The 12,675-nt window shown below is 49.5% G+C and overlaps 2 protein-coding genes across 3 annotated transcripts; one reads left to right on the plus strand and one right to left on the minus strand.

The window, feature by feature from the left end:
* Positions 1-844: 844 nt before the first annotated feature.
* Positions 845-5,848, plus strand: LOC125544179 (SNF2 domain-containing protein CLASSY 4-like). The gene is made up of 4 exons (XM_048707766.2): positions 845-3,056; positions 3,319-3,471; positions 3,592-5,505; positions 5,593-5,848. The coding sequence occupies exons 1-3, from the start codon at positions 1,281-1,283 to the stop codon at positions 5,479-5,481; spliced, it is 3,819 nt and encodes a 1,272-aa protein (XP_048563723.2). The 5' UTR covers positions 845-1,280; the 3' UTR covers positions 5,482-5,505; positions 5,593-5,848.
* Positions 5,849-8,130: 2,282 nt separating this feature from the next.
* On the minus strand, positions 8,131-9,882 carry LOC125544180 (acyl transferase 5). 2 transcript variants are annotated; one of them, XM_048707768.2, is made up of 3 exons: positions 9,349-9,882; positions 8,336-9,224; positions 8,131-8,247 (listed from the first exon to the last, which is right to left on the minus strand). In XM_048707768.2, the coding sequence occupies exons 1-2, from the start codon at positions 9,772-9,774 to the stop codon at positions 8,382-8,384; spliced, it is 1,269 nt and encodes a 422-aa protein (XP_048563725.1). In that variant the 5' UTR covers positions 9,775-9,882; the 3' UTR covers positions 8,131-8,247; positions 8,336-8,381. The 2 variants fall into 2 exon arrangements, with proteins under 2 accessions (XP_048563725.1, XP_048563724.1); XM_048707767.2 differs by having other exon boundaries at positions 8,131-9,224.
* Between the last annotated feature and the right edge of the window lie 2,793 nt (positions 9,883-12,675).

A 12,675-nucleotide genomic window follows, 5' to 3' on the forward strand; every position in this document is an offset into this window, starting at 1 on the left:
TCCTAGTCATTTGTAAAGGTTTGAAGGCCATCTCAAGGTTTACCACGATTAGTTGGGCTTTGCCTTCATTGTGAAGGCTCAAGGAGAAGAAGGTGAGCCTTGGTGGTGCCAAGAGACCTTAGTGTTCTCGCATCTCTCCAAACGCCGGTTAGCTTCCAAGGAAATGCACATCGGGGTACGTCCTCATCTCTGGGTGCTTTGGGTTCTTCCTTATCCAAACCAGATTACTTCTGTTTTACTCTAGTCCCTTGACCTTGCAAACATTGTTTAGATTGTACTCATCGTAGTTACATTTAGGCAAACCTTTATTCCACAAAACATAAACTTGTAAGAGAGGGAGATAAATTTTATAGACTTATTCACCTACGTAGGTCCATCTCAATCCTACACATGTATAGAAAATTTGGTCCTACAATGCTACTGAAGGTACAAGGACACCAACATATGACTAAGATGTGTGATACTCACACCTCCTTGCTGTATGGCCAGGTTGAAGAAAAATGTGCATGTGCAAACTCGTGCTTAGGCCAACTGCATTGGTCGAGCTCTTGGTTGTGTGACTCGTTGTTATTTCACATGAACCATAAGAGCAGTCATGATTCATCGACAACAGGTAAGATATTTGCTATGAGTAATAATGGAGGAACGCTATGTCGATAAATCCAAAATTAATGGAGGAACGTTATGCCGATTAATCCGAAGTATTCATTGATAATAGGTAAGATATATGTTATGAGTAATAATGGAGGAATATTACGTCGATAAATCCAAAATTAATGGAGGAGCGTTATGTTGATATAAATCCAAAATTAACGGGGCAACTTCCATAATCGTGATTTATATGTGTGTAAAGTAAAAGCAAGGGCGCAGGTGCCAAGTTTTACCAGGTGCCTGCATTGGCATTGGCATTGTTGCAGGTAAAATTGGAACCGGAGGGTGTTCCATTATTGCTGGAGTGGTCATTTCAAAGCGATGGCTCTGGGCTGGTGGGTGGCATGAGCCTACCTTGCCACAAGATCATGCTATGAGGCAAACAGGCAGCGACGTGCTACTGTGGCTCTTTTCCTCAAAATGAAGGGCTACTCCGCTGACCGCCGGGACCCCACGCAGCGCCCATCACCCGAACCCTTTCACGTTTCCACCTCTTCCCCTCGCGCGCCCAATTTTAGCTCATTTTAGCCAGCCAACCGACCCACACCTCACACTCGCACGGCTACACTAGCTGGGACACTCCCAAAAACCCTCGTCCTCTCCCCTGCCGTTTCCACCGCCGCGACGAGATGCCGACCACGCCGTCGCCCGGCGACCTCCCCGGCCGCAGGCCCCGCCGCCTGATCATCGACGACGTCGACGACGACGACGGCCACCACGCGCCGGAGGTCGCCGCGGCCGGGAGCCAGCGCGTCGAGGCGGAAAGCGCCCAGGATTTAGTGCCAAACCCGCTCGCGCCCTCGTCCTCTTCGCAGCCGGTGGCTGCACCGGCCACCGGCGCCAAGCCCGCCGAGATCATCGAGATCGACGACGACGACGACGACGACCGCGTGCCGGAGGTCGCCACGGTCGGGAGCCAGCGCGTCGAGGCGGAAAGCGCCGGGGATTTGTTGCGAAACCCGCTCGCGCCCTCGTCCTCTTCGCAGCGGGCGGATGCACTGGGCACCGGCGGCCATCCCGCCGAGATCATCGAGATCTCCGACGACGACGGAGAAGAAAAAGATGTCGGCGAGACCGGGGGACCTGTCAAGAAGGAGCCTGTCGATGACATCGACTGGCCCTCTCTCCTCTTGTCAAGCGAGGAGGAGGAGGAGGCCCGAAGGTCTGACGAGAGTACGAGCAGCGGCGGCCCCGATGGAACGAGCAACGGAATTGAGACGAGTCGGCGAGAGGGTGCCTCTGACGATGGCGAGGAGGAGGGGGAGGAGGAGGTGGGGATGCCGGATCCAGAGGATAAGGACGGTGCAGAGGACGCGCATGAGGAAGAAGATAAAGAGGAGGAAGAGGAAGATAAAGAGGAAGATGAATGGGAGCAGGAAGAAGAGGAAGAATCGGAGGAATCGGAAGAAGATTCCGAGGAACCTGAGGCAGAGGAAGAACCGGGCCGTCGCGTGCTTAGCGATGCCAGGCTCGCCGGTCGGTACACGGGGCCGCGGCCGGGCGGCGAGATCTTCCTCAAGCGCAAGTTTGAAGGGTGGTACATCACCAAGATGGCGGACACCGCCTCTCCCGGCGGCACCGTCGCGTCGCGGCTGCGGTCAAAGCGGAGATGCCCCGACGCGAAGCTGCTCCGGCAAGCCACCCGCAGAAAGCCGTACTGCGTCGACACGCCCTCGCAGTCCAGCTCGGAGGCAGAGGAGGACGACAAAGACAAACCACCGCCTCATCCAGCGCGGTCGTCCAGTGACGAGGGCGGGCGCGGACATGGCAGGACGGGGATAAGGCGCCCACGGCGCCGAGGACAAAACGCCGATGATGACTCTGACGAAGACGGCAGATCGGCGACGAGGCGGCGCCGAGGACAAAACGCTGCCCACACCGATGAAGACTTTGAGGAACCCGGCGGAATGGCTGCCGCGAGAAGGGAGAAGCAGCGCATGGAAGAAGATGATGCTGCTGCTGACGGCGGCGATGAGGCTGATGAGCAGGGAGCTTCCCGGAGGGCAAAGAAAGAAGGAGCGGCGTCCTGCCGGCAGGCGGCCGGCCGCAAGGGCAAGGACTTCCCCGCAGAGGGATGGGAGCAGCAGGGCGATGTCACCTTCAAGAAGAGCTCCCTGGTTCCTCCGAGGCGGCAGGACGGGCGAGACCAAGAGACTTACGACGATCTGCTCTACTCCATTTTCGAGGGAATCGAGACCACTCTTCAGAACGCCTCTGCTCCTCTGGACGCCCCTGTTCCTGCACCAGAGCAGGAAGGCGATCCGTTTCCTCTGGTGTTCTCCTTCGGGGTTGTAGATAAGGTGGTGCCGGAGAAGACTGCTCTGGACGACCTGTGGGCACAACGTGACTTGGCCTTGGACTTGGAGGCCGAATCCAACAAGGTTTCTTCTCACACTTGCCACAAGGTAACTAACTAATTTTATTTATTTTTTTGGAAATGGAGGTAACTAACTAAATAATCTGTTCCTCCTGTGAATTAATTGTCCAATTGTGCTACTACAATTTTTGGTTTGGACCAGTTACGTTTAATTTTTCTAGCAATTTGTGGCCTTGTTTTAGGTTCCTACAAATGTGAAAAAGATGAAAATTTCTTTTCCCTGGATACTGTATAACACTTTCGTTTCAGTTTTACAAACAAGCTAGTGATCCCTTTGTCTTTTCATTCAGGACGCAGAGAGCGATGAGCATGAAATTCCTGCACATGGAGGGACTTTTTGCAAGCGAGGGAAGCATGATCTCTTTCATGATGATCAAATCGGCATTCGATGCCGAAAATGTGATTACATCGAAATCGAAATTAGACACGTATTTCCATCCATGGTAAGCACAATTTGGCTTCAGCATGTGTGTGTCAGTACGTGTTTCCATTGACTTTTCTAGAAATAGAGAGCATCAATAGGCACCTTGTTTCTCTTTTCCCTGACCTCTTCGATTCAACAGGCCAAGGAATCGACGGATAGGGAGCCAGCAGCGGAGCATGATAGGCTTGACATGTTCGTTGATGACATCCTGAAATCAGTTGGTTATGAAGGGGCAAGCAACGTGGCACTGGGAAGTGACAAAACTGGCGTCGTCTGGGATCTCATTCCTGGGGTACGGGAAGACATGTTCCCACACCAGCGGGAAGGGTTCGAGTTCATGTGGAGAAAACTCGCAGGAGGGATCGACATTGAGCAGCTGAGGCACACCATGAACACTGACACCACAAGTGGCTGTGTGATCTCTCATGCCCCGGGTACCGGCAAGACCAGGCTAGCAATCACATTCGTGCAGTCTTACCTGGAGCTCTTCCCGCACTGCAGGCCAGTTATCATTGCCCCCAGGGGTATGCTGGCTACATGGGAGCAGGAGTTCAGTAAATGGAATGTCAAGCTCCCATTCCATGTCCTCAGTTCCAGTGAGATCCAGTGGGATCAAGACAAGACCATCCAGAAACTGGTCTCCAAGGATCATGGTCTGGGCCAGAAGCTGGCCATGAAGAAACTGAGCCAGAAATCCAAGATGATGCTGAAGCTTGCATCATGGTATGAAGGGAGCAGCATCATCGGTCTAAGCTATTCGCTCTACAGGAATCTTGCCAAGGGCGAAGGCAAGGATGGAGAAATGCAGAGGAACCTGCTTCTTGAGAAGCCCGGCTTGCTGGTCCTCGACGAGGGGCACACACCAAGGAACAAGAAGAGCCTCATTTGGAAAGTTCTCGCAGAGGTCAGCACCGAAAAGCGGATAATCCTGTCAGGGACTCCATTCCAGAACAACTTCCTAGAGCTGTACAACATCTTGTGCCTGGTTAAGCCCAAGTTTGCCAAAGATTTTGCTTGTACAAGACTCAGCAAGAAAGGAGTTGCTTCCACCAGCCAATCAAGAGCAGCGCCTTATGTGGAGGAGGATGAAGGCAAAGAATTCTGGAGTTCATTAAGGATAAGTAACATCACGGATGAACACATCACTGAAATCCGGGAAAAGCTGGGCCCTTTTGTGCACATCCATAATGGTGACATTCTTCAGAAGTCTCTTCCAGGATTGAGAGAATCTGTTGTGATCCTGAACCCTCTTCCTCGTCAGAAGGAAATCATCGCAATGATGGAGGAAAGTGCAGGGAAGGGTTTTCTTGACGCAGAATACAAGATATCTCTTGCGTCCATACACCCATTCCTCGTCACAAGCACAAAGCTGTCAGACACAGAAGCCTCTGTTGTGGACAAGATGAAGAGCGTGCGGCTGAACCCATGCGAAGGAGTGAAGACATGGTTCGTTTTCGAGATCATCCGTCTTTGCGAAGCACTGAAAGAAAGAGTGCTGGTGTTCAGTCAGTACCTTGAGCCACTGGCCCTGATCATGGACCAGCTTACCACAGAGCTAGACTGGACAGAAGGCAAGGAGATCCTACTCATGAGTGGAAATGTGCGTGTTAAACAGCGCGAAGCCTTGATGGAAGCCTTCAACGACATGAACAGTGAGGCTAAGGTGATGCTTGCATCAACCAAGGCCTGCTGTGAAGGAATAACATTGGTCGGTGCATCGCGTGTGGTTCTCCTTGATGTCGTCTGGAATCCTTCTGTTGGACGGCAGGCGATTGGCCGAGCCTATAGAATCGGCCAGGAGAAGATTGTGTACACATACAACCTGATTGCAGAAGGAACAAAGGAGAAGGTCAAATATGACAGACAAGCTACCAAGGATCACATGTCCAAATTACTGTTTTCAAATGAACCGCAACCTACTGGGAGCAATCTGTCACCAGAACTGATTTCCAATGATAGGATTTTGGAAAAAATGGCTGCACGTGAAGAACTCAAAGACATGTTTGTGCAGATTCTCCCTTCCCATTGACTGCAGAAATTACAGCTCAATCTTGTAAGTGGAAGCTTCTGAGATTAGAATGTGCTAATTGACATTTTATGCAACGGTGCTAACCTATTTTTTTATGTTGTGTGTGGACAGGGAGGTCTGATGATTCTACATTCCATCGATATCGGAATCTTCAGAGTCTCCAAATAATAACTGGCATCTTGCTGCCCCTGTGGAATAGCTGCTCCTAGAACTCTTGTGGTGGTGTATTGTAGGGTACCAGTGGGTTTTCGTCCCTTAGTTTGTCTCTTAATTGACGAGGAACAGCGGGTTTCCCATTAGTGTGTCGAACTCGTTTCTTTCCCTTTCTCTCCTTTCTTGCTTTCTGTAAGACTTGGTATTTCCGATATTATTTGCCTGGTAGTGAACTATATAAGTTTATCTATACCAATATAAAAAGATCCAAAGAGGGAGATCCAACTGATCTCGACCATCAAACTAAGTCAATCTAACAACCTAGACTGCTCCAATGTTGAGCGTTCAACGTGTTTAACGTGTAATTAATATCATACCAAATATTGCACTAATCACAGAATTAACATACAAATAATAGCATACATAATATACACATGCAATTAATATATTGCTTAAATATTAATGTGCAACACGTGCAATTAATATATTGCCTGAATATTAACGTGCGTTGCACGTGCGCGTTTACTAGTTTGTATTAGTTACTGTCCCACATTGCTTGCTTTGGTCCCAAGGTAGTTCTACCTTTTTACTAGATACTACTATGACATAGCTTAAGAGCCCTACCATGCCAAACTGCCAAACATGCCAGGTGACTTTTCCATTCAACTATGTTATCAGGTTAGCACCATAAGTCAAGAGAATCCTATCCTGAAAGCAAGAAACATATGCATGATTTAAATTGACTTGAGTTTATTTTGAATTTGTACAATATACTTCAACTGCTGGAATGTTAGTTTGTCGTGGTCCGTCTTCAGATTTGAACTGTAATTGTATTGGAGTTTATTTCGATTTTTTATGATATACTCCCTCCTTTCCGGTTTATAGGGCTTATCTCAAAATTTTAGTTTTCTCATTTTATAAGTCTCAATTTGGTTGTTCCCCATCACATGTTCAGATTTCAAGGTGCAATAAATCATTGCATGCAAGTATTAAGAGAAAATTGACCAATGCATGTACTTTATGCATGCATGCATTGCAATTAATGCATTGGTAAACACAATTTTTTTAAGAAAACAAGCGCATTAATTGAGTGGTTTTGCAAACTACAAAAATTGTTTCACCACTCACCATCTACCTTGGTTGGTGAGATTTTCGAATTGAACCCTATAAACCGGAAAGGAGGCAGTACTTCAACTGCTAGAATGCAAGTTTGTCATGGTCACCTGTCTTCAGGTTTGAACTGCAATTTCATGGGATCTCAACTAATTGACATGATAACTATTGAGTAACATGCAACAATCAGTTGGAAAAATAAAAGCTTTATACAAATTACTTAAACTAGTACAAAAATAATTTAAATGTTTTTTTGTTATCACTATATTATGGAAGATTGTTTAATTTTCTGTATTATTTTCTGTAAAGGAAGATTTTAGTGTCAATTTCCTCTCTCCAGGATGTCAATTCAGTCATGAAAGCTGTGATAGTGTTGCCTTTTTGTTGCATAAGATTTAGTAGATTGACTCAATCTTAAGACTACAATTATTTCTATCACTGTACATTTTCAGGTTGTTTTCTGTTTGCTCTGGTTTACTCTGCCGGCTAGCTACCTGGTCTATATACTCCCTCCGTCCCAAAATAAGTGACTCAATTTGTACTAGTTTTAGTACAAAGTTAGTACAAACTTGAGTCACTTATTTTGGGACGAAGGGAGTACTTCTTATTCCAGCTTTAAATCAGGACAGTTGACAAGCTGCACTGCTGCCTTTTGATCAAAAATGAGGAAGAAGTAACAACTTTGTAATTTGGCGTGTAGAAAGGCACCGGACTGTGCCAGAGTTAGGGCAGCAAAAAGTAATAAGTATCTTGAATGAAGATTTCTACCTATATTTGTTTTGTTACTATATACTCCAGTTCCAACAGTTGCCGTTCTGCATCGTCAAACATTCTAAAAACTGAACATGTCCTCTGGCAGGATAATGCTATCAACAGATTAGCCTTGAAAACTTTCATATCAATATATTTTTATAAACGAGTATGTCAATACTTCAGTGAAGAAGATAAAGGTGAATACCTGGATGGTGAATAGTGACAGATAGCTGGGCAGATGAGCCGTGAGTCCATCTCATACGACGCATAACGCATTGGTGGATTAATTTGGTTGGACAGGACCATCTTGAATCTGTTGCAATTTTTCTCCAGCACCATCTGATCTAGGATTCTCCATGCACTCCTCCCCTCAGAGAAATATTTAATCTTACTCAACTGACCAGTGTGAAACATATAGGTAGCCTCAAAAAATTCTGGATTATTTGTGTTTGTGAATGCGACGCACAAAAGAATTGGATTTGAGTTTTCATATGTTAAAACCTATGAATCATCAATCAACATATAGGCAATGAGACCAGAAACAGGAAACTCCTGAAAAACTACTGACTTCCATAACTTCCATCAAAGTATGGCTCCAAATTAAAATAATTTGGTAAGCATATGAAATCATGAATGGAATTGCCCCACCATAAACTGAATTTTATTCATTCTTGTGGCTGACAGCTTACAATTGTTCCACATTGAAAAGAAATCAACACATGGCAGAGATACTAGTGTGATTTATACCTGCACAAAGCATCAGAATGTGACCTAAACAAATGAAAACATTGCATACACACCAATGTGAAGAAAAAGTACAGTGAGAAGGTGTTACAGGTATGAGAACATGTACTCAGCCATGACCAAGAAGCAGCATCCAGCTAAGCGTACTTGGCAAGCTCGTCGGCGAACACAGCGGCGTGTGGCTCCTCCACACAGCGGAGCATGAGCCGGATCCCGCGCTTGGGCGCCGGGGGCTTGAGGTAGATCACCGACGCAACGATGTTGACGTCGTCGTTGAGCGTGAACACATATCCAGGCTCGCCGAAGCCGTAGTCCACCTCGTTGAAGCCAACGCGGCTCCAGTCCGACACCGTCACGGTGCCGTAATCCAGCGGCACGTTGTAGTGGTCATCCTTGGCGCCGCCGTGCATCCAGTCCGTGAACCTCACCTTAAGCGCCTCCTTGGCCTCTCGCATTACGCCGACCACTTCGGGCAGTGGCGCCTCCCGGATGGTCTTGCTGCTCCGGGTGATCCCGACCGGGTACACGCAGTTGCCATAGTAGCCATCCACTGACGGCAGCACGCCCTGAAGGAGGTGCCGCGTGCTGGCGGCGAAGCCAAGGCGGACTTCAGCGGCGTCGGCGAGCTCCACCGCCAGCGCACGGCACTTGAAGACCGCGGCCGTCACCGCGTCGAAGGTGGAGCAGGTCTCCCCCGTGGCGGCCTTGAACTCGTCCTTGATTCGCAGGATGCTCTCCGGCGAGATCTCGACCACCTGTGTCACGAAGCTGAACGCCGTGAATGACGGCGGCGGACCGCGCGGCAGCTTGGGTGGGTCCGGGATCGTTTCGCGGTCCCACACGGGAGCCACTGATGGCGCCGGGAACCCCCGGGCCAGCTCGCCTGCCGCTTGCAGGAACTGCGCGGCGCCCTGCCCGTCGAACACCAGGTGGCTGAAGCAGATCCCCACGGCGAATCCACCGCAGGTGAATTTCGTGACCTACAAATACAATACGGCAGCGCCCGAGTTAGGAATCTAAGTAGATTCGTCGCTCGTCTGGGTCTTGTTTCTCTTTCGTTGGATTGGATCGAGATGAGGTGTAAGTAAGTAATCGCGTGCGAACCTGCGCCATGAGGATGAGGTCCTCGAGCTTCTCCTCGGGGGGAGGGCGGGGGATAAGCTCCGCCTTGGGGATGAGCAGCGGGCGCTCGAGGCCGTTGACGTCGGCGAGCGAGCAGCTCGCCGTGGCCTCCACGAACCAGACGCCCTCGCCGGTACAGTCCACCACGAGGTCGCCCGGGGAGGGCTCCGCGATGCGACCGGCTACCGGATAGTAGGGCACCAGCGCCCTCGCGAACCCTTGGCGCATCGTGGCCACCTGGTCGTCGCCGCCCCGGTCGGAGGACGGGGGGAAGACCTGGATGAAGTCGACCGAGACGCGGACGGCGGCGGTCTTGTCGATAGAGGAGAGCGGGAGCACGCCGCCCGGGGTGGGCCCCGCCGGAGGGACGAGCTCCGGCGGCGACTTGGCGACGGTGGGCGCGGCCATGGTCTCGTGGGTTGGTGGGGGAGCGCGCTGGTTGTTTGCTTTGGCGCTTCCCCACTAGGAATGATGAATGTAGGAGGTTGAGGCCTCCTTTGGTTGGTCTCGTGGGTTGGTGGGGGAGCGCGCTGGTTGTGCTTTGGCGCTTCCCCACTAGGAATGATGAATGGAGGAGGTTGCCTCCTTTGGTTTGGAGGAATTTCATAGGAATTTTAGAGGATAGAATTTTTATAGGATTTTTTTCTTTAAAATCTTTTGGTTCATAGGAATAGATTCCTATTCCTATATAGGATTGGTTTCTATTTTTCATATTTCATAGGAAAATAAAAATGAGCCTAGACTCAATGGAAAAATTTCTTTGGTGTCAACCAAATGACATCTTGTTTCCTATTCCTACTCATAGGATTTGAGATACATGCCATCTCATTTCCTACAAAATTCCTATTCCTATGATAATCCTATCCTATGAACCAAAAGAGGCCTGAGGTTGTTGCCGTCAGTGTTTGCCTCGGTGGCTGGCACGAGCTCACTTCTGGTTTGAAAGTGGTTGACTCTTTTTTTTTAAGTACGCCAATGGCATACGTTGTTTTATAGAAGGCAGAAGTTTATGTACAAAAGTCCGAACAAGATATGAATAAAATATCGGAGGGTTACACACCACTCCTACATCTTAGAAGACTTAGCCTACTGTTTCGTAAAAGGATCTAAAGCTCCGACACCGCCGAGACCTGTCAGATTTCGGGTTCCGACAAAACCCTTGAGGTTCGAACACTCGGGTGCGCACGAAGATCTCTCCCCCTCTCTAGCTCGCGCACTCTACGATCTCAGGGCCTAACTCGACAAACCCAAAGAACATGAGACACAAGATTTATACTGGTTCGGGTCACCGTTGTGGTGTAATACCATACTCCAATGTGGTGTGGTGGATTGCCTCTTGGGCTGAGGACGAACAGTACAAGGGAAGAACAGCCTCGCGAGGAGAGGTGTTCTTGTGCTTGGTGTGCTTGTGTGGTTGAAGATTGGAATCCCCCTCCTATGGTGGTGGCTAGTTCTACTTATAGAGGTCCTGGTCCTCTTCCCAAATATTGAGCGGGAAGGGATCCCACAACGGCCAAATTCGAAGGGAGACAACTAGTACAAGCTATCCGGACAAAAGTGGTCTTCGCCTGCCAAGGGCTCTGGTGGTGACACCGTCCTGGGCTCCACGATGATCTCCGTCTTGTCGTCCTGCTGGTCTTGGTCGTGTTGCACTGATATGGAAACCTTTATCTGATGCCTCGGGACTCCTCGTCTGCGCTTGCCCCTTTAGCACCAAAGAGGAAACAAGGATACTGCGCCCGCCTGGTTTCAGTCGTCATGGCTTGCGTCACAGGAACCTCGCGAGGTGTCCCTTGCCTTGATCTCTCCGCCCCTCGCGAGCCAGCCCTGGTGAGGCCGCCCCTGAGGAGGTCTTGTGTCGTCCGCCTCGCGAGGGTCTTAAATGTTTGCTGGTGAAGATGGGTCGTACAGGGCCGCTGGTGTGGAGTCACGCTGTAACACCACAGATGTAAAACTTCCCATTTTGGCAATATATCCATCTTGTTCTTCATCTATTCTAAGTGGTTTTCCTCTTTGTGGGTTTCTTTTTGGGTTTGTTTGGTTTGTCTTTGCTTTTCTTGTCTTTGCTTTGTCATATCTCTTTTGTCATCCATTGTTGCACTATGCCCTCATCATATGTTTGCATCATGTGCATATCTATGTTTGTGTTGGGCTTATACCAACTTGCTTTTCCATGACATTCATGCATGATATGTTGTTGTACGTTCTATGTGTGTTCCATGCATTACCACCTCCATGCATCACCACCTCTCCTTCTTTTCTCTTTCTTTTTGCAAGTGCCATCTTGCCCTCCTCCACAAATGTTCATCTTCTCCCTATAAATCTTGCTACATGTCCAGAACCCCTCTGTCAATTTTCACCTCTTTTAGAATTGTTTTGGTTGGGTTCAAAAATGCATCAACTTTGAATTTTATTCAAACTTGCTTCATTTTTCTACCACTAAAATAGTCCAAACCAATGTTATTAAATAGAGCATATTTCCAGGAGCTCGGGGATATTTTTGTTTCTGCCATATACCTCTCAAACCTCCCTTGACTTTTCCTTTTTTACAGCTGTGAATTTAAATTTACAGAGTTAAGAAAAAGGGGAGAGCCCCCCCCTAGTGCAGCCACCTGGGCCTTTTTCCCTCTAGCTAGCCAGCCCACTTACCTCTTCCGGCCCAGTCAGCCCACGCGTACAGAGACGTTGCCAACCTCCTGTACGGCACGCATCCAGCATGTCCACGTCGACGCCCCGGTTGATTTGACGGCCGTCCGACGCCCCTAGCCCCTTTAAAGCATGTCCAAACCCTACCCCGGTCTCTCCTCTGTCCATCCAGGCCCTCGTCTTCCCTCGCCGCCACCAGGTAAGGCTAGCCACGCCATGACGTCGCCCTGCCCACCATGCTCCGGCCGAGCTTGAGCTCGAGCTCGGAGTAGCCGTCTACGCCATGCCTCCGACCCCCTCTGCCACCGTGGAGAGGAACGCCAAGTTCCCCTACATCTGCTTCCACGCCGCACGTGATCACGAGGCTTCCAGATTGACTCCCTCGGCCGTTTTCTTCCTCTGCTTAGCGGACAGCAGCCCCGCCAAGTTCAGAGCTCCATCGCGTCGTCTACGGCTCGTTCCCGTCTACCCCTTTCTTTCCATGGCATATAGGGCCCCGTGAGACTCGGTAGATCCATGTCTTTGATGTGCTCCCGATGCTCCGGCAAAGTCTCTAGTTTTGTTGTGTTTTTGCTGCAGCGCGCCCGTGCGTCCCCGCGCTCCGGTTCCCGCCTAGATGCAATCGCCTCACGCCCCATCCTTCACGCGTGCGCTCGAACACGA

Source organism: Triticum urartu, chromosome 3A (assembly GCF_056163025.1).
Source record: "Triticum urartu cultivar PI428250 chromosome 3A, HENAU_Tu73, whole genome shotgun sequence".
Lineage (NCBI taxonomy): Eukaryota > Viridiplantae > Streptophyta > Magnoliopsida > Poales > Poaceae > Triticum > Triticum urartu.